Source organism: Leptidea sinapis, chromosome 10 (assembly GCF_905404315.1).
Source record: "Leptidea sinapis chromosome 10, ilLepSina1.1, whole genome shotgun sequence".
In the NCBI taxonomy this organism is placed as follows: domain Eukaryota; kingdom Metazoa; phylum Arthropoda; class Insecta; order Lepidoptera; family Pieridae; genus Leptidea; species Leptidea sinapis.
In genome coordinates this window covers 11,000,865-11,024,106 of record NC_066274.1, presented here as the reverse complement: position 1 = coordinate 11,024,106, position 23,242 = coordinate 11,000,865, and the positions used below count along the sequence as shown (strand labels likewise).

The window sequence follows — 23,242 nt, the reverse complement described above, 5'->3', positions numbered from 1 at the left end:
CAAATTAAAAAAGGAATTATCAAAATCGATACACCCAGTCGAAAGTTCTGAGGTAACAAACATAAAGAAAAACAACCGACGAATTGAGAACCTCCTTTTTTGAAGTCAGTTAAAAAGCGTTTACCTGTATACAATATTATTATTATGGAAAACATTAGAAAGGGATGGAATATTAAAAACTGATAATCAACTCGTGAACATGTGTGTGCTGCCAAGTATATCTGTTTTAGTTAATAAATCATTGTATTTGTTGGATGCAATTACTAATTATGACAGTAATAACGATTATCATGTTCACGAAGCATCCTTACAGAACAAAACACATGAAGTCACTGTCCACAAAATTGAAAAAAATTCAGATCTTTCTGGGAAAAATAAATGGAAAGACCTAGGTAAAAGAATCAACACATCACCACTCACTATAAAAAAAAAGACGTGTGACACTCGGGGACTGCCGCGGTAAAGCTATTGAATAGCATTTTTTATCAACTTATGCAATTTATTTATTTTATTTATGCAGTTTTTTTTTGATAAAATTAATTAAAAAAAAAGCAAACGGGAAGTGAGTAAAATTATACTTGCAAGATTTGATTACAGACAGACAACGGGACAGGTGAAATTAAATAAAAATGCCTGTCATAATAATAAAAATTTATAAAGAATCATAATGATAAAAAAAAGAAACTAAAAAAAAAATCATGACATACCCCAGGCTCGAACCTGGGACCTTCTGCACAAAAAGCATACGTGGTAACCGCTGTTCCACGGCATACGTAGTTACTACGGCGAAATATCTATATAGATCTAGTATGTAAGTGTTAGGTTATTTTCGTTACGGAATTTCTGGATTCGGTCCCCATGCTCAAGGCCCGCGATAGAAGCTATGCAATAGCTTAAAAACGTAGGAGATTTTCAAGTGAGTTATGAGCTTCTACAATCAGAAAGACGTTAAAGGAATTGTCATACGTTTATCTTTGTTAACTCAATTCTCTTCATACTCACACTCACTTTTAAGTCTTTATCTTGTCTAACGACTCATGAGGAATTGTAGTCATCTTCTAAAGTTCCTCTTTCAATGATAATAAAATAACTTGATCATTGACGTACACATTACAAAGAGACTCAAAAATCACAATCTCAAATACATTCACAAACCACATTCTCCACACAGTTCAATTTGGCAATTACATAATCACATAAGACTAATATTATGGATAATTGAAAGAATTTTAGTTTTATTGATGAGGCGATGAGGAATAATTGCTTCCCACGTTATCATGCAACACCAGAGGAATCAAAGGAGCATCGCCAGCCAAAATATATAATGTCTAATATTTATAGTAATGTTAGTATCGCGACCTTGAATACTAAATATATAACTACTTAAATACAAACGAAAATTGGAAATACGACTTCAAAGTATTTTTTTTTAATATAAAATAATTTTTGCTCTTCACAAAAGCAAGTTGTAAAAATGCCATCATTTGAATAATTAATTCGAAGTGTTTTACGCATACAAAATTCTCGGTATAATACGTGAAAGCAAAAAACCAATTCATATAGTCAACATTTGATATTTCGAACAATTAATGTAGATTTCATCGAACAAAGGGTGTGTAAACAAGTGAGGGAACACAATAGACATTGTTCGTTAATGGCTAAGTTCTAAATACACCACAATCTGCAGGATTTTCACAACCTTGGTGGTGGAGCTGCAATGCGGTTACGAGAAGCACGCTACCCTGTCTTATACACTGCAATGAGAGTCACTGCTTAAAGAAACTTGGCACTTAACAATGCCTCAAGAAATGCTAAACTTTATTTATCCGGTACTAGACACTTTTTCATTTGAATAATTAATATCAATGCAAAATGCATTAGGAACAAAACGAATAGAAAATACAAAATTGTAGAAATTTTAAAAGCATTACTATATTAAATACTGTTACAATTAAAAATAAACAAAATCATATCATTTTTATATGATTGTTCATTGAGTTTTTTCATTTTGGCGCCAATACATTACACAATATTTTGCGATATTAAAATGGAGTGGGGTGATGAAGAGAACCGAATCACTATGCTTGCATTACACAATGTAGGTATGGAGCCAAATGCAATTTATAAAACTCTCCATACGCTTGGTATTAGTAAAATTTTTGTACCGGCCGGATAAAGCCCGGTCTACGCAGTCTTGGTAGGAAAAGATTGTTTCGGACTTCATTAGAGCTGAAGATTGGCCGTCTTCTAGTCCTGATCTTAATCCGCTGCATTATGATTTATGTTCAGTTTTAGAGAGTTCGGCTTACTTTAAACGCCATGATAATGGAATCCCTCCATGCCAATCCGTACGATTGGCAGTGAAGAATTTTTCCATCGAAACAATGCGTGCTTCTATTGATAACTGGCCTCAACGTTTAAATGACTGTATTGCAACCAATGGAGACCACTTGAAATAAGCTTTTAATATTTTAAATTGTTTTATATTTATGTATTCATCTAACACCCATACACTGTTCCCAGTGAACTCCTAAAAGAATGAACAGATTGTAATGGGGATTACTTCATGGAGTGCAGTTTAGTTCAACTTAAGAGATAAGATAGTTTTATATCAATTTGGGATCCATAATTATTATTTTTTCCAATATTTGTTTTGTTTGGATATATTTTCTATGAGAGAACTTATTGACGAAAGCTTTTATAGTTGTACCATGAAACGATTTCATGATTACAACAAGGAGTATATTTATCAGATAAAACTAAACTCCCCATATAATAATACGCTGTTGTTGTTAGGCAACGTATGACAACAGGCTAGTTATTACTTATGTGTGCATGAGAAGCTACGTCCTACACTCGCAATACCTTAGAACCATTTTTTTTAATCCACATGCGTGGCTGAAAATAGAGGCTAACAGTGCGCCACTATATTTTTCGATGTGTTCACTATATTAAGTCAAATAAACATTTAACTCACATCTATATAGGCAATGAACAACATGGGAAAGTTTATTAGTCGTTATTTGGTGGAAATCCATAATTGTCTCCAAATTCTAACAAGAGACTAACAGTCAACATCTCCTGAGGATTCCTTGTGTAGAGGCGATACACGTGTCGAATTGATTTAAGACATAACTTAGCGTAATTTACAATAAATAAAAATCACAGCATTTGAATTATTATTAATTATGAAAGTAACGGGTACAGTATATAATATAGTAGTATGTGGTTTTATAATAACTATTATTACTATTCATTACTATTCATTTATCAATAATCATTCATTTTTTATCTAATTAATTAAATATCAATTCATAAATCAAATAGCCTTCAAGAAATTCACCACAACAATGTAAGCTCTAACACGGTCCAGCGGCGACTTGGGGAAGCTGGACGATGGGAGACGAAGACTATATAGGCGACCAAATGAACGTTATTGTATTCTTGGTGAGTATGGGGGGCAAATTCCATTTTTATGGACAATAATGCGCGACCACATACAGCAAATTTGGTCAACGCGTATATTCAAGACGTCGGTATCATGGAGAGCCTTAAATCTCATAGAGTATTTATGGGACAAGCTCGGTAGATGCGTTAAACAACGCTCTCCGGCTGCAGCTTACATACGTGAGTTAAGAAGTGCGCTAGTAGAACAATGATCAAACATATACCAAAACCGTATTAGAAATTATATTAACAGCATGCCACATTAAATTTACAGAAAAGCTTTCATTTTGAAGATTAACTGTGTTGTATATTTTTGTTGTCAAAAGTTAGAAGTGTTTTTTTTTTTTGTATTTTTTAGTACTTAAATAAAATTATACAGTTTACAAACGTGTTATGTATTTTCATTTATGTATAAGTCAGTCATCTATAACATACTACAGTTTCACTACTTTGCGTTGTGTAGTTAAGAAAATATCACACTTCTGCGACCCGGAATTTTTGCGGCCCAATTTAGTTAAAAATTTTTTCCCTAACTACAGGGTGGTCCAAAAGTCTGTTATCATTTGAATCGGTTGCCGCGTCTAGCAGCGGCGACGGAGGGGGCTGGAAGGGTTACGCATTGCAAGAGCGGCCAATGGGAATTTAGTACCATGGCGTCGTTCAGCGGTAGTCAATGTGCGCTTTGTGTACGCGAGTACTATCGAAACAACGATTCTGCGACCTTAGCTCAACGAAAGTTTTGCAATCATTACAAGATACGACACAAAAATCAAGCTCCATCAGGTGTGTTAATTAAAAAATGGGTGCTCAAGTTTGAGAAGACGGGTTCAATAATGGATTTACCTCGATCTGGCCGGCCTAGAACGTTGAGGGACCTCGAAAACGTGGAGCGAGAAAAATCGTCTGTTCGTGACCAACCTGGACTTTCAACTCGAAAGCGGTCTGCTGTCCTTAACGTGCCAAGATAATGATGTATTAAACCGCATTCTCAAGAAAGATTTAAATCTACATTCCTATAAAATCCAAATGGTGCAGGAATTAAGGCCTCAGGACCATGCCACTAGGTTGCAGTTTGCGAACGAAATGGTAGAGCGATTCACCAGTTTTACAAACATTTTTTTCTCAACGAGGCACACTTCCACCTAAATGGGCATGTTAATAGACAAAATTGTCGTTATTGGAGTGACACTATGTCATGGTGATCAAAAACCCCTGCATTCCAGCCAACCAACCCAGTAACTCTTGACGAATTAAAGGATCGTATTCGCACAGAAATCCAAAACATCTCAACAGAAACATGTAAAGCTGTTATCGAAAATTTCCGCTCTAGATTGCAGCAATGCCAGAATAATGAAGGATTGCATACGGATGATGTGATTTTTAAGAAATAAATTCCCCTTTTGTTTACTATCGAAAACAATAAACAATTTTGATCTTCTGTAATTAGTTTTTTTTAATCGTCATTTCAATTATAAACGGACTTTTGGTCCACCCTGTATATTTCAAACAATTCGCAATTGGTAAGTCTCAATTGAAATAAAATAATTTAGACTTTTAAATTACTCTTGTATTCTTTTACTCCGGTTTTAGTTGATTCCTGCTTTCAACTCACTCAATGAGTGCACGTTTCATGCAATCGAGTGAATCGCTTATTTCTTAGAGAGGTTCGCTAGGCAGAAATAAACATGCAATTATCTCTGATAAAAATGTTTGCAAGTATTTGTAAAAAAAAAATTACCGAGCATGCGGACGTCGCCGAGTGGGCTCCACACGTGCCCCCAGCTGTTACAGCTGCCAGCGCACTGCTTCCCGGAACCTGTGTACATTCGATAATAATGAAGATATAGCTATCAATAAACATATATATTGAACACATAAATGAAATTGAAGTGTCTATTTATAAAATGAAATTCAAACACACTTATATGTCGCTGCCTTAGAAGAATACTGTTTCAACTCAAAAATTAACAATTATTTCCAGGGAGCGGATGGAAATTTACAGTTGTTTCACATTTTTAAACAGTCTTATTAAGAATAGTGACAAAGTTATTCCTATTATTGGTGTCTAATATTGTACTATTTTATAATACTACATTACACTCATACTTATTCCTTCTGAAATAAAATATTAAGAAAATAGCACCGTTTTAAAAAGATTAGTGAATTAATACAAAATAATACACTATCTAACGTTACGACTATTTAACGGAAAAATAACGAGTCTTCGTCTAAAATTCACGTCAAAACTGGTGAAGCATCACTGTCAAAAAGAAAGGGCGACTAAAATCAACCAATGGCATAAGGTTTTACTGTTACAAGAGTTGAGATAAAAATATGATCTTTATTGAGGATATAATTGGGATCATTCTTCGTCGCATGGTCTAATAAAGTCGAAATTGTGGTATTTTGTAATAATACAGTATTCTTCCAAAGCAGCGATGTGTTATTTATAAACATAACGTTACAACCATTCTTGGAATTCGCTCCAAACAATTTAAGACATTTTTGGGCGAAAATCCGATCTAGCTAACCGATCCGATAAGCTAGCTAAGTCTCAACCTAAAGGGACGCTCTTTCACAGTTCTTTTAAGTTGTTGTTGAGTTTGGGTCGACCTTCTTGTGTATTAAGAATAATAAGTTATTTACACTGAGTGAGTTTGTTCACCCATGTACTTACTGATTTCTTTACGTAAGTAGCGGTGAGTTCGTAAGTTGGTTTATACAAACGAATAGACCAATATAATGATTTAGAAGAAGTAGAGGGCTTATAACATTTACGAGTTTTTAAATACCAATATCCGAACATGTGTCACACAACATTTTTAATACATTCCGCTGTGAGGGACCTGGACCATTTTAGAAGATACACAGCCTTGTTTCTCTTATAATGCTCTTTTAGCTCGTCCGCATAATACCACCCCCGGGGTTAAAGTCTAATATGACTATACTAATAGTATACTCATTGCTTTCATAGCTACGTACACTTCTTAGATTTAAGTAGTTAAGAAGATTTAAGCCCTCGTCTATTTCTGACTGCCATAAAATTAGATTGAAAATTTAATTTACAGTATGAAAAGATTTCAATTTCTAACAACTACTAGTACTACAAAATTTTATTGTAATAGGAGTTTATAGCATACTTAAATAGCATCTACAGTTTAAATATTTGGGATACAATTAAACTAGCTAATTGAATCTGAAATTTCGGGTTTTGAATATTAGCAGAGCAGGTTGTCTATTTACAAACTACAAAGGAACTCACTGATGTAGATACAATCATATTATTTTACATAATATATTACAACGTACCTGATAAAGTCTTCAAGAAGGCTCATACAGACATTAATGCTGAGTCAAACTACTTAGTATGGTTACAGAAAATATAACGGGTACTTGATTTTTACCGTTTTTCAATTAGATTAAAATATTTTGTATGTTATGATGTAATAATAAGCAGTGTGTACTGAAAACTTTCTGAATTAGAACAATATATTAACCTTAGATTATTTATAGGTCTAGAGACTATGACAGCTGTGAAAACGTCGAAAGAATTGAGTTTAGAACTAAGGTTTATTAAAAATGGCTCCGTCGTAAATCCTTCTATTCTACAGCAGCTGAATATCTAAGTGATCTAACAGCTTGGGAAAAGACCATGATTATTTGATAACAATGACGGTGCAATATTGTATATTTTATTAAAAAGAGCACAAAAATAGAATGCTGGGAGAGTTTCTTACGCCGCTTCTTCTCTCTCAGAGAGCTTTTTGTTTCCGAAGCGGTGGCAGTGTTAGAAATAACACAAAAAAGAGTTTCAAAGGAATACATTTTCAGAAAATTAATGCCTTTTATGACTTTTAACATCAATTTTGAGCAATTCACGCACACTAACATAAAGTGTCATACAAATCGCGAGTGTACGACGTAGCTTGTCACTCACACTAAAGTATTACGCTTGGTTTTCGACGGTTATCTAATAGCAAGAGACTTTATCTAGACGTATTAATTATCAAACAAAACAAGCTTCCAAGGTTATTCCAATCAAAAGATACTTTTAGACTTCACAAGTCTGTTACAGGATTAACCTATATACACGAAGAAAATATCTATTTACATATGTAATTCAAGTTGTTTAGAGTTTGAAATTGAGTTTATTTTGTAAATATTTATGTATTGCCTACAATTGATGCTAGGAACTTGGTGAAGCAATCTTTGTCACGCGAATATATTGAGAACTCTAATACGTTATCTTCCCGTGGATATTTGACTGTTTTTCCTTTTAAAGTACCATTTAATAAAGTTATCACTAAAATTTCACCTATACAGAACATTTCTAACCAAAGGAGAATGACCATCCGCTTAGGAACTTATGGCCCCCCCAAAAAAATGTTCTTTCACTGTAATTTTAACTTTTTATACATAATTATTTGTATTATTATTTTTTTATTTATATATATATTTATTTTATTTTAATCCCATTTTTTAATTTGTTGACACTGAGTCTATTCATTGAATTTTCTATGATTTCATCGATGACAGGTTAGTGTGTGATTGCGATCCTTTATTTACCTACAAATGCGAGCGCCAGATTTGACAGATTGCGGTATAATACTACGGTGTTGCTAGGAATAATTATTTTGTCAACCCTTTATTCAAATCGATTTTAATAATTCTTAAGCTATTGTTTAAAGCTCTGAAATTACTGAATCGATTTTAATAATTATTTCGCTATTACATTATAGAAGCTATAAATCTTATTCTTTAAGAAGTGAGTAATAAGAATTACAAATAATCAATCAAGTACCCGAAATGTTAGTACAAATATGACAGAAACATTCGTTAGTAAGTTACTATGGTTATCAGAGGCATGGAAATGACAAAGCTAAAAAAAACACACACACCATATTGATATCCTAAGGCGATGAATTTGAAGAACAGTCTTGTACCTGTCGAATGTGCGTATATAGATATTAAATATTTTTGAAACAATTTCCCATCCAAGCCTAGAAATGAGCAGTTACAATAATAACTGGATGAGTTATTATTATAAAGAAAAATCTCAAACAAAATTTAAAAATAAGATAAACATGTGCTTGAAAATTTTGAATTTTTTGTTTTTCATATAAGTATAGTTAAGGTTACAATAATTACAGATTGATTTATTCCTGATCTACGACTGATAATGAAAATTCTAAAGACGTGAATATTAATCATTTACAGCCTTACCAATCAATTTGGAATAAATTAATACCGTGAATAAACCAAGAATATGCTAAATGTGGACTATATCTCTGACAACACTGTCAATACAATGATAATTCTGAAGTTTTCCGAATGTCAAGTAGCCTTGAAAATAAACGCGGGAAACGGTAACCGTCCGAATAAACCAATCATAAGCAAAATCTATTTGTAAGCATTTTGCATATTCTTGGTGTCTACACAAGTATAACTCTATACCTAGTTTATTTGTAAGGCCGTTAGTATTTTTCGATTAAAATGTGTAATATTCCCTCTACAATATTAATATATTTTAATTCTGTACTGATTATATTAATAAATACGAGAAATTCATAATATGATATTTATTACCTTTAATTGTTCTTGTTTATAATCTGGTTGATAGGGTAGCAACATTCGTATCTTCCCCCAGCGGTTGAAGAAAAGAACGATAGCTCCAATCCATACCATCAGCACTAGAACGACTATTCCTATCTCGACGCCTCGTATCTGTACACAAAATAATTATTCACAAATTCATCCGCTGTTAAGGCGTATCACACCCCTTGAAATTCTAAAAAATATCAGTTAATATTTAAATTTAAATCTATAGTACCTACTTACTGTTTTTGTAAGCTACTGACTGGCCTCAAATTACATGTACATTTATAGACTGCACACACACGGTTGATTCTTTAAGGGTTAAGGATTATTACACTTGCATATACGTGACCTTTTACTTAAGCACACATTATGCAGTTGACATTCAAAATAGCTGTTGCGCAGAATTGGCAATTTAATAATTTTATAATATACTAGCGAACCCGACAGACGTTGTCCTGTACACACGTGTTATATATAAGTTATAGACCACTAACAGACGTAACATATGTCGACTGTATTGAGAATCTAAACCAATCTCAAATTCACTGGAACACTCTAAAAGAAATCATCAAAATCAGCCCAGCAATTTAGGTACTTCAATTTTGAATCTAAATCACCCTTGAATCCTTTTGAACACACATAGAAAATTTCATTCAAATCAGTCCAGCCGTTTAGGAGGAGATCACTGTCAACACACGTACAGAAGAATTATATGTATAAAGACAGTTACAAGCTCTACTCTAGCATTATTTGTTTAATGCTGGCTTGTCTTTTCGATAAGAAGTCCTCAAAAACTGTTGTTAAGAGTTCTTCTTACTCCTAATAATAAAGTGAATATTTTTTATTAACAAAAACGGTCGTGTTACATATGTTTTCACATTAAATTGCTTTCAGCTTTGAAAACATAAAATAAGAAATATTTGCTAAAACTCAGACTCTATATAAAACTAATGCAGGCGATAGATTGCACAAATAAGCTTCATCAGTTATTAATTAATTAAATTATTGTTATCTCCACGCCTTGTTTCCTCTAAAGTTTGAAATTCATGTTTTCACAATTGCACAAAACCTGTATGAAAGCTCTTCCAAATGTTTTTTTGCCCAAAGTTAATAATATAAGATGAAAGATTAAGAACGATACGGTTTTGTTTCTTACTTTTGACTACCAATATTTACATTATATTATCTATTTGTACAGTACTAAGCAAACAGTTCAAGGGTTTCGTAGAGATTAGAGATTGTTTCGGATGACTGCCTCTTCTCCTTCTCCGGTGACTTTTTCGAAGTCCAGCTTATTTTTGTATTTAATGTAAATGGTTAATCTTTGAAATTGCTAAGCCAGAATGCAGTAGATCAAAAACAAATGGAATAACTTTAAACCCATTAAATTAAAAGTTGGAGGCTACTTTGCACAGGATGCCAGCTAGATTATGGGTACCACAACGGCGCCTATTTCTGCCGTGTAGCAGTAATGTGTAAGCATTACTGTGTTTGGGTATGCGGTAGCTTGTTAAATTACTGGGCAAATGAGACTTAACATCTTATGTCTCAAGGAGACGAGCGCAATTGTAGTGCCGTTCATAAGTTTTGGGTTTTTCAAGAATCCTGAGTGACACTGCATTATAATGGGCAGGGCGTCTCAATTACCATCAGCTGATCATCTCGTCCCTTATTGTCATAAAAAAAACAATTAGCAATTAACCAACCCAGTGTACCCAACAAAGTGTACCCTAGAAGCAACGCGGTAATAATTGAATAGAATGAATTAATAATTTACCGTTGGAAACGTAGGCGACGGATCTGGTGGTGAGGCTGAGGAGCGGGGTAGTTCCAACCCCCCATCCTGCTGAGGAGAAGTCCGTGGCGGCTCTGCAAAGACACGACATAAGCATTAGCTGTATTTAAACCAAACTATCTATACATAAATTTAACACATTGCCACTTTAACAGATTTATAGTAAAGGTATGTTTACATGGTACAATTATCTTCGTCTTATATTATAATATCTTTCAATTTTAATTTAATAAATATTAATGATATCATTGTGAACTCCCACATGTTTCAGTATAACTTTTAAAACTGTTTGTTCCGGCTAATCGACGAAATGGCTAGGTTGTTTGTAACGGGATTTTAATTGAATATAATAAGAAATAAAAGAAGGTCAATATAGAGAGTAGTTTAGTAGTTAAGTTTTCTAATAGTAGTCCTATGCTACTCTCATAGAACTACTTTTAGAAAAATAATAAGGGATCAGCGCTAAGACATTAAGACGTGTAACATTTTGTAAGCCTGATTAAATGGTCCAATTGAGAAGTTAACGAAGTAAGCGGATGAATTATCTCTGAGATAAGATTGTTTTTAAATAAATTTTAATATGGCACTGTAGCTAACGTAGCAAGCTATTCATTAAAATTTTAGTTTTCAGTTCTTGCCATATAATAAAACTACTATTAAAGTAACTTCTGAGTGAATAAAGTAATTTTCATCTCTGTTCTGCCTTATTATCATCTGATTGACTGTGTAGAGCTACCTTAACTGCCAGTGTCCTGGTACCCTTTTGACGGCCGTTTTATTCAATGTTTTCGAAGTTATATATGAATAAAAAAATGCTATTCCTTAATATTGCCATCAAATTGAGTTTACCAAAATATTAATAATGATTATTAAAAATTAGTTAATAAAATATATTCATGAAATGCATCATAAGCATGCAAACGAAAAGCCAAAATAGTTGATAAACATTAAAATAATGCAAAATGTAAAGCACATAATCTCAGCTTTTGATGTTGCTTGGAAATGAGACGTCTGTCTAGACTCTAGATAATATACGGACGTCAAAACCAATTTACAGCTTGCATAATATAGCAGCTTGAACTATTTCAAACTAAATCTTAAACTAAATAAATTGGTATTTATTTATTTAGTACTTTATTTCCTTACATCTATACTAATATGTTATATAAATTCTGAATAAATCAATAAATATATCGCCAGACTCCAGGCTATTTTGGGGCTAGACAATTTATTTATATATATATTAGGGCAACTAACTAATTATACTCTTTACATGCACACTCATTATATAGTAATAATATGGATAAGAGGTTATTCAAATAAAAATAAAAAAACTTTAACATTTTAAAAACTAAAATCTATTGAATTGTCGGGGACCTAGCGCTCTGTGAACGGTACGACATGTGTACCTTGAAATAAAGCGCGTACACCTTCCTTAAAGGCCGGCAACGCTCATGTGATTCCTCTGGTATTGCAAGAGAATGTGGGCGGCGGTGATCACTTAACACCAGGTGACCCGTACGCTCGCTTGTCCTCCTATTCCATAAAAAAATCACTGAAAAATAAAAATGAAATATGAAAACAAAGTATCTCTAACACGAGTCTCGTGCTGGAGACACACGTGTCGAATTGCTTAAAGACTATTAACTAATTATTGGCGCAGTTAACACTAAAGAGAACACAAAGCATTTGGATAATTATGGATTTCCACAAAGTAACGCCTACTTCAATAGAAAACAAAGTACCTAAATCACTTGTGTAAATTTAAAATAATAATACGAATGTAACTCTTACAAAAAACTGATGTAAAAACACAGAGACAAATATACGCGTTTTAATCCTATAAAAAGTATTATATTTGTAACACTCTTGTTAATCAAATAAAACACTAAGGGGCTTTCTTATTATTTTGAATGCTAGGGCATTGCATTAGTTAAGACAATTAGTTAGTTAAGGTAGAAGACAAGAAGAATTTAAACTTTTGTTTATATTCAGTAATCAATTTGGATCTTTTTAATGGTCAAGTAGATTGTAAATGCGTTGCTATCATAAAATATAAATAATCGTTTAAAAAACTAAAAAAAAAAACATTTTTTACAGAACAATTTTCTACTAAAAAATAAAAACGAAACGAAAGTTTTTTTTTATGGAATAGGAGGACAAACGAGCGTACGGGTCACCTGGTGTTAAGTGAGCACCGCCACCCACACTCTCTTGCAACACCAGAGGAATCACAAGAGCGTTGCCGGCCTTTAAGAAAGGTGTACGCGCTTTTTTTGAAGGTACCCATGTCGTTTCGTCCCGGAAACACCGCACAAGGAAGCTCATTCCACAGCTTTGTAGTACGAGGGAGAAAGCTCCTTGAAAACCGCACTGTGGAGGACCGCCACATATCCAGATGGTGGGGATGTAATCCTAACTTGTGGCGTGTCGTGCGAAGGTGGAATTCGGCGGCAGGAATCAGGTTAAACAGCTCTTCGGAACACTCTCCGTGATAAATGCGGTAGAAGACACACAATGAAGCGAATTCTCTACGCAACGCCAAGAGATCCAGCCGTTCACAGAGCACTGAGTCCTCGACAATTCGAGCTACGCTACACGCGGTCAAATGGATCGAGCAGATACTGGGGAGCGCCAGACCAGAGATGACAGTAATACTCCATGTGTGGCCGGACCTGCGCTTTGTAGAGCGCTAGAATGTGGGCCGGCTTGAAGTATTGCCGTGCTCTATTGATGACGCCCAGCTTCTTCGAAGCCAGTTTGGCTTTGCCCTCCAGATGGCCACGAAATTGGCAATCGCTCGAGATTTCGAGACCCAGTATTCCGATACTAGGCGCGGCTTTAAGAGAAGTGTTTTCGAAGAGCGGTGATACGACAAATGGGGTTTTTTTAGTGGTAAACGCGCAAACTAGAGTCTTCTGGGGGTTAAATTGGACAAAATTCAATTTACCCTTCTCGAGAGAGGACTCGATAGAAGACACCAGTTTCTCCCGGCACTGGTCGACAATTTCCCGAGAGAGACCTGCATGGACCGTGTATACGGCATCACCAGAGCTGTCGTCTGCATAGCAATGTATGTTGGAGGTGTCCAACATATCATTGATATGCAGAAGAAACAGCGTGGGAGATAGCACACAGCCTTGGGGCATTCCAGCATTCACGGGCTTCGGGTTCGAGCAATATCCGTCAACAACGACCTGTATGCTACGCCCAGTGAGGAAGCTGGAGGTCCATTTGCACAAGCTCTCGGGAAGCCCAAATGATGGAAGTTTTGAGAGGAGCGCATTGTGCCATACACTATCAAAGGCCTTCGCTATATCCAGGCTAACTGCCAGGCCTTTCCCCTTGCTTTCAATAGCGGCCGCCCATCTATGTGTTAGGTATACCAGAAGATCACCTGCCGACCGTCCATGGCGAAATCCTTCTGTCGGTCATTGATCAACTGGTGACCCTCTAGGTATACTAAAAGCTGGCGGCTAATTATGCCCTCCATGATTTTAGAGAGCAGGGAGGTGATAGCAATAGGCCTGTAGTTCGCCGGATCCAAACTGTCTCCTTTTTTTGGATCGGATGGACAAGGGCTGACTTCCATGAGTCAGGGACTACGCCTTTGGAATAAGAGTGCCGGAATAAACGCGTTAGCAGCGGCGTCAACTCAGGGGCACACGTTCTAAGCACGATTGGAGAAATGCCATCCGGCCCGCTCAACTGCCTGATGTCCAACGAAAACACAGCTCGCCTAACAGTTTTCTGTCTGAACTGTACTTCAGGCATAGAGCTCTGACACCGTGGGATGGTCGGCGGTGTTTTTCCGTTGTCGTCAAGAGTCGAGTTGGAGGCGAAAAGAGCGCACAGGAGCTCGGCTTTCTCTTTTGCCGTATGGGCCGGGTGTCATTCCTCATGTGCAACGGCGGCATGGACGGCTGGTTGAAGTTACCAAGAGCAGCTTTCGACAACGACCAGAATTTGCGTGTTCCGGTCGGGTAACTGGAAAGCTGCTCGCCAATTTTGACGACGTGCTTAGACTTCACACGGGCGATTTGCCGCTTAAAAAATCTGGAGGCACGGTTATATTTCCTCTTAAGAACTTTGCAGTTCGGATCCTTTGTGCCCAGCGCAGCAACCCAAGTTCGATACGCCTGTTTTTTGCAGTCAGATGCTGCTTTAACTGACGCATCGAACCAGGGCTGTGATCTGCCACAGATCGGTTCTACAGAGCTTGGTATAAAAATATCCATGCCCTGCAGTATCACATCGGCTACTGCAACAGCGCAGGCACTAGAATCATCCGAAGGGAAACAAACCTTGCCCCAAGGGTAGGATGCAAAAAAGGAACGCATCCTATCCCAATCTCCTGACTTGTAGTGCCAAACGCGGCGGGTCGCTGGTGGTCTGCGACGTTGGCGTCGGATAGGCACTACACTCCTGACTAGGCAATGGTTGGACGTTCCGAGAGGGGCGTCGACAAAGACCTGGTAACTATCGGGATGTGTAGTCAGTAGAAGATCTAATAAGGACGGCATGTGGCTATCCACATCCGGGAGCCGCGTTGGCGACTCAACCAATTGGGACAGACCATACGCCAATGCAAAATTATGCACAGATCGCCCTGCGTAGTCTGTGGTACGTGATCCAAGCCATTCGGCATTGTGCCCGTTGAAATCACCCAAGACTACGATTTCAGCGGAGGGGATCTGTGCAAGAACGTCGTCAATTGCCGCTTGAACGCAGCCCATAAGATGATCGGTTTCTGCGTTACCACTATTGGACCTGTAGACACACGCATAGATACGGACGCGGTCCTCTAAATCTACGCGGAGCCACAGAGAAGAAAGGTCTCTACCCTCAAAATTGCCGAGACGGCGACAGCAGATATCCTCCCTAACGTACACACATACCCCGGCATGAGGCAAGAAATTGTGCTCAATTTTGTACCCGGGGTACGTTAAATATGACGTATCGCTAGCTCGAGATATCTGCGTCTCCGTAAGGAAACACAAGGCCGGCTGCGCCGTCTCAAGGTGGTGGTGGACGGCGTTTAAATTGGAGTGAATTCCCCTGATATTGCAAAAGTCCACGTTGAGCGTGGAGCGGGGTGCCGTGGTGTTACTGCCTCGTTTGTCCTCGGTCATGCGCGGTTCTGTGCCCACCCCAGAATACGAAGGGCAGCCCGAGCGAGAGTGCTCGGAGAGGGATTCTCCGGCTCTGGTAGAGCCGGTACCCTCCTGGGGTAATATCTTTTTATGGACCGCTCTCATATTTTGTTGGGGGGGAGGGGGAGGGGTAAGGGATGGCCTCCGGTCCTCGATACTAACCTATGCGAAACTTAGCGGCACTAGGTTGCTACTTCACGCCGGTATTCTGTGCGAGTGTGGTAATTAACCCGGACGAGTCTGGCCCGATTGTGCTGACGTCATAAGACGGCAGCGTGACTCTCCCTCTTCTAAAAAGCCCTTAGTCGCCTCTTACGACACCCATGGGCCTGGGACTCCCCTATTCCTTTTACGCCCCGGGGAAAGTACAGGGCAACGATGAAAATAATATAAATTAACAAAAGTCTTATTTTGTAAATTGAAAAATGGAATAATTTTATCAAATTAATATTGTATTGTCATCCATCCTCGATGAATCTACGAAGTTTGAATGAAATCTGGCCGTTTCAAGTGGGTCAAATTCGTGCCCAAATGAGTCGGTTACAAACAAACATACGTACAGGTGAAGCTAATAAAAAGCGTGTAAAAATAGCCTTTACACATAACTGAGGATTACAGAAAATTATAAATATTTTAATATGAATAATGAGGTACATACTAACTAGATATATAAAAATAAATCAAATATAGTTAAGTAATAAGATTTCTTTGAGATGTGTGGCTTCACGAAAATACGGTTCAGCTTAAATGGTTACCGCCGCCGGCTAAATCCATGTTATATCCGACCATTTACCAAAATGATGCATTTACTGAATCCATTTCTTGGGATTTGTGGTTTTATGATAAAGACACTAACAAAATATTTAAAACTAATAGTTCATCTTATCTACTGCGTGTAACTCTTATATATAATTTGCTGAGTAAATTATCCTGCCATCATGCATATACAATATAACATACCTAAAATAATTTACAACGTAACTCAAAATTGTATAAATTAATTAATTTGACACATTGCCGGTGAACCTATATAATCTCTAGAGATTGTATAAATTACCTCGGTGTGTAATGAATACATAATATTATAATAAAATCGTAACTGGTGGCTGTCTGTACTTGGAAGATATATGAGAAAATCTATTACTTACATTTTTAGAATTTTTGTCTTTACGTTTGTGCACGCGAATCTCAATAATGGCTTAACCGTGAATACAGTTTTTACTGATGCGTTGCACTTAAAATTTAGCATTTGTTTCATTACAATGAGTTCAGAAATAAAAAGTTATATCAATCTAAAGAACCATATATCAATCGGGCTGCGTAGAAATCTAGGTCCTCCAAAACTTTGTAAAGGAACCAGGTTCATCATATCATCAATCGATCATAGTTGAAGAATATATTGTCTTATATATGACACGAGTATACCTTAATATATTCTGACGCCGTACGCACGACGTATTACTACATAGACACCAGGACAACAAATATAATATATACGAGTAAGTGGTTATAGTATCTCTTTCATAGCGGTTGACATCATGTGTCATCCTAGCAACACGTACCAGGACTTCATATGCAATTTAGAGGTTCATGCACAAGGAGGTTTCACTTCTGACATGTGTACTTTGTACACACGCAATTTTTTTCACACGGTCAGCTTTATATGGCGTGAGCAATTCCAGAAACCTTAATATCGTGTACGGAGAAGCATTGTTGTAATTATTATCCATATGGATATCCACATCCACATCCACCACCAAGCGTACGAAGTCGCGGACACAGCTAGTTGACAATAGAATTTAGGATATCTCAAACATCGCCTGTACATTTTATATTTAACATTGCCTAAGTATGTATTGTATAGAATACCTCAATAATACACATTATTAGATTAAGAGGGGCAACGTTCTAGTGATTTCTCTGGTGACATAAGAGAGTTCAATAGGCCGCTGTGATAACATAATATAATAGTCCGGTGTATCCTCGTTTGTTCACCTCTTCTATAAATTAAGTGGATAGGTAAGTATGTGTTCTTCGCAAAATATGAAAACTGATGAAATTAAACTCTTCTTCACGAGCCTCTTCGACAGTCAGCAGTCAGCTTTGAAATTTAAACTTTATGTCCTTCGCGAGGCGGAATAGTTCTGCCACACTCGCGATTCCTGTCCACTCTCGGATGTTGCGCAGCCAAGACTTTTTTCTGTCCTCTTCTTCCGGTAATTTTTTCTATTATGATGAGTTGTAGGATTTCGTACCTCTCGTGCCTAAGTATGTGCCCCAAATATGCGACTTTCCTCACCTTGATGTTTTGCATGAGTTCGCGTTTTTGATTGACGCGGCGCTGAACTTCAACATTCGTGACCTTGTGAGTCCAACTAATGGCCAACATACGTCTATATGCTCACATTTCAAAAGCTTCTATACGTTCCCTGAGGTCTTCTTTAATAGTCCACGCCTCACATCCGTATAGAAGTATGGGCCAGATGTAACAGCGCAGTAAACGAGTGCGCAAACAAATCTTAAGACCGCAGTTGCAAAGTACTCTTTCATTTTACCAAAGGTGCTTCGTCTTCGAGCCACTTCAATTCTGGTCTTGATTTCTATGTCGCTATTCCAGTTCTCGTTTAACCACGTAACTAAATATTTGTAGATTTTGGCCTGCTACTGTAATGTCAAAGTCGTCAATTTCTTTCTTAGATATGACCATGAGTTTCGTCTTTGAAATGTTCATCCTAATACCAACTCTTTGGCTGCTCTCATTTACTCGGGTGATAAGTCTCTGAATATCTTTAGCAGATAATGCTATGAGGACTGTATCATCGGCAAATCTAATATTATTTAGTTATGAAATTAACACAAAACCTTAATCGTGTCGCTGCCATAAAAGTACGCAAACAAAGTTGCGATCAACCGGTCGTTTGTCATTTGTTTCATACACTCATAAATCATTCGTAATCAGGTAGGAAATAAAATGTGTAACACACAAACGATTTTCACGAGCAGCCAGCGAGTGGTAATCGTAAGATGCAAATGTCAGACCCAATTTTAGATATCGGCCGGACGATCATTGAATATTTAAACGTTTGTATGTGGTTCAACTTCGGAGTTCTAGAAGTTTGGAAAGCAATAGCGAAAAGCGAAAGGTATAATTTACCTTCATTGTACCTTTGAATATTTGTCATGACTTTATCAACTTCCACGAACCCTTTGAATAATATTCAAATTAGTGTTATATGTATTGATTTGGTTGATACGTACACAGGTGAAGTTTTCAATTAATGATAGTGGACGGCTTAATCCGAGACTTTGAGTTATAATATGAATATCTTCCACAGTGCGGTTTTCCAGGAACTTCCTTCCACTTACCACAAAGCTTTGTACTGTATGCGCTTTTTTTGATGGTACCCAACCTTCAAAAAAAAGCTCATACACCTTCCTTAAAGGCCGGCAACGCTCCTGTGATTCCTCTTGTGTTGCAAGAGAATATGAACGGCGTTGATCAATTAACTCCATGTGACCCGTACGCTGGGTTTTCCTCCTTTTCCTTAAAAAATGAGGGATCGATTTTGATTATGACCAAAACTGCATATTTAGATTTTTTTTTAAATCAATCTTCCTAGTCAAAAATTGTGACTGTTGGTTTTGGAAAATAATTGTAATACTTCAGCAATGTCATATCATGATAAGTAACCAGCTGCCAAATCATCGCACAGTTGAAGGTCTTAAGAAATAATGGATGAATTAACCAAGAGAGTAGATTGGCTAGTGTTATGAATCATTATTCAATTCTGCTGCATCCGAAGTGAAAGTAGTCACTCCGCTGCTGTGGAGGCCGTACACAATTAAGCAGATTATATCTACGAAAATTATAATTAATTATTGAAATATTATGAAAAATACTATTTACAAAATCCTACCATTATATTATAATCTGATTTGCATAATATCCTTAGTATTATAATAATTATATTTATTTGCATTTTATTGTTTATTTACACTCTAACATGTAATATCCCTAATAGGCAATTGTTCTTTTCTTTTATAGTGTTTTTTTGATTAAAAATTAAGAGGATAACACACACAGATAAGCTTTATAAGGCTTAAATGTTTGTAGTCGTATTTATATCTATATAGTACTATATAGTACTATATTATTACTACTAGTACTATACTATTATGCTATTTTAAATGTTTGTTTAAAGAAAGAAAGAAAATTATTTGATGAGATCACACAGTTTAAAACACTCAAATATAAAAACACAACCGCTGCTTGTAGGCAGCAAGGACGTATGGTCTAAGTTGTTTTAGAATCCATATAGATACTATTTTAAATATTTGTCGTTGTATTTGAATCTATATATATGTAGGTACTATCTTGAATGTTAAGTGAATGAAATAAAATCACCAAAATAAATTCCATCTCCCGTATTATCCGGGTTGACTGGACCAATCTTTAATTATTGGAAAATGAAATGGCCTCCTGAACGTCCTGTAATATCAGCAACCTGGCTATGAAAGTTAGTTTGTTTTTAAATTATCTGAAAGAAAGAGACACATAGATCCCTGATATTGAATTCTTCCAATATTTCATACTCGTTCATCCACAGCGCAGTTTTCCATCACCTATATTGTATTTCCAATTTATGTTGTGTTTCCTAGTCAATACGACAGGGGTACAGGAAGCGCGTACACTCGCCTCGAACGACTTCAATGGCACGAGTGGTGCAAACGCATTTCTGTTTGCTGGTTTTCAGTTCGAATCAGGTAAAACAAGTCTGTTTACCCCCATTCATGTGAAATAATATCTACGTTTGCTGTATCTAAATTTATTATCTGGAAAATTCCAAAGACAATGTTTGGGATGAGACGAGCAGCACGTTCAGCTAAAGATAATTGATACGCCCGGTCCATTGCAATTCAGTTCCATTCAGGATTCTTGAAAAACGTCTTCAAAAATTCTGAGTAGCACTTCAATTGCACTCGTCACATTGAGACATAAGATAATATTAAGTCTCGTTTGCCCAGTAATTTCACTAGCTACGGTGCCACAATATTGCTTACACATTACTGCTTCATCCTGTGTAAAAGAGCTTCCCACTGGTAAACAATTAATTTCTCACACTTAATTAACTTCGCTTAAATATTTTCATACCAAAGTAACTTATATATCGTGTTTGTATTTATTATTCAAATAAATGATTTATATTTTTAGCAAGAATCTGATAGCTATCCTAATGTCACAGTTTACTTGTTTTTTATACTGGGTGACACTATAATATGTTCGTGTTAGACTCATTTGCATATTATTACGTTTCGTTAATTAAAATATTTCACACGTGCGATAAACTGAGGTTAAAAATGTTGGCAATATATTTTTTTTAATAGTAGTGTATACAATATTAACAAAAGACCAGATAAGTAGGAATCTAATTAGAGCTCTGACGGTTCCCTAATGATAATATACTAATTTAAATACGTAGTTGGCACTACGTGAGATTTTTAACAGACTTCAAAAAAGGAGGAGGTTCTCAATTCGTCGGTATGTTTTTCTTTTGTTTGTTACCTCAAAACTTTCGACTGGGAGACCCGATTTGGATAATTATTTTATGTAAAAGCTGGTGCTTCCCGTGTGGTCCTATTGTAATTTAGTCTAGATCTGACAATGGCATCTATGAGAAAACAATAAAAGTCTTAAATTTGCTATTCATACATATAGCAAAGTGGATGATAAATTTACGAATAACTGAATATCGCACCAACCGATTTCGATTATTCTTTTTTTATTGGAAAGGATAAACTTCAAAAATAGTTTGGTGAGAGTTTGGTTAGGTTCTGATAACGGAATTCATGAAAAAGTAACGGAACTCTTCATTCTTAGAAACAAATTAACGATACTCGGCCGAATCTTTTTTATGCTATCCGGATATTTAAGTCATCTACCATAACATAGTTATGATCAAGTAATTGTCGTAGTCGAATATGATGATTAATGGGACTCCTTAACGACTTACAGTAAGGGTGCGATCTGTAGCATAATTTCAAACTGTCTGTAATCAAATTGCAATGCGCTTTTTTCAACACGCAACGAAATTTTCCTCTACTTTCACTAGATGGCGCTCTTTGTGATGCCATACAAATCGTAGTTAACCTTTACGCGGTTTAAAAGTAATCGAAAAATATAAAACTTTAGGAGTTATTAGGGAACATACAAACAAACATTCTCTTTTATGTATATATGAAGATTGTGAAGCTCTCACGTAAATCAAAGAAAAAACAAATTTTATACTATTTATTATTCAAAGTACGTTCTAAGAGTCACGTATAAAAATAGGAAGCTGTTGGAGCTACCGTGGCGTAAGAGTGAAAATATTATGAAAACCTCAATGTTGGAGATAAAAATGCTATTAATTCATTAATCAAGTAATGTGCTATTAAATATATTTTGATAACATTTTAATAACTTTGATTAAATAAATTCAGAAATAATTGTAAGTTCTTAAGAAAACATTCGGGGTGCCGTAAGAGACAGAAGTGAAAACGTCATAAAAACGAGTTAATTGGACTAATAAATGCAACAATTTATTGTTCTGCATTCAAAAAGCAATAAAACTGGTAATGCTTATTAAAATAAAACTACCTTATATAGTATATCCTATCCAATAAAAAAAGAATCAAAGAAATCAGTTGGCGCGATATTGAGTTATTCGCCCATTTCTCGCGCACATACTTATAGCAGATTTAAGACTTTTATGGTTGTCTCATATAGATACCATAGTAAGATCTGGACCAATTTGCAATAGGACTACACGGAAAAAACCAACTTACAAATAAAAAAGAATTACCAAAATCGGTTCACCCAGGCGAAAATTCTGAGAGGTAAGAAATATTAAAAAAACCTCCCCATTTTTTGAAGTCTGTTAATATGGAGACGAACATAAAGATATAGAATAAAATAATATATTTACAAACTAAAACGCCAAAATATAATTATTATTAAATAAAAACTCAGATACATACATAGGTTGATATTGTTTAGTTTTTATCGCAGATATGAAAATTTAAACCGACAGTAAAGCTGTTCCAAAATCCTCTGCTGTATTTTATTCAACTTCAGAAATACAAGACTTATGAAAGCGACATCAAGAAACGTTAGGATTTCTCTTTTATATTCTCTCATTCTTATAATCTTAATTTAGTCTTTATTCTATATCTTTATGTTCGTCTCTATTTTAAGTATTGTCTTTGGGAG

General features: G+C 35.9%; 1 protein-coding gene across 2 annotated transcripts in view; it reads right to left on the bottom strand.

Annotated features, from left to right (window-relative positions):
• Positions 1 to 23,242, bottom strand: part of LOC126966457 (uncharacterized) — a 206,104-nt gene that overhangs the window by 54,151 nt on the left and 128,711 nt on the right. For both annotated transcript variants that reach the window (XM_050810499.1, XM_050810501.1), the window contains exons 5-7: positions 10,823 to 10,914; positions 9,034 to 9,171; positions 5,186 to 5,263 (exon numbers count right to left, since the gene is read on the bottom strand). In XM_050810499.1, coding sequence (XP_050666456.1) covers positions 5,186 to 5,263; positions 9,034 to 9,171; positions 10,823 to 10,914 — 308 coding nt within the window. The remainder of the gene's footprint in view (positions 1 to 5,185; positions 5,264 to 9,033; positions 9,172 to 10,822; positions 10,915 to 23,242) is intronic.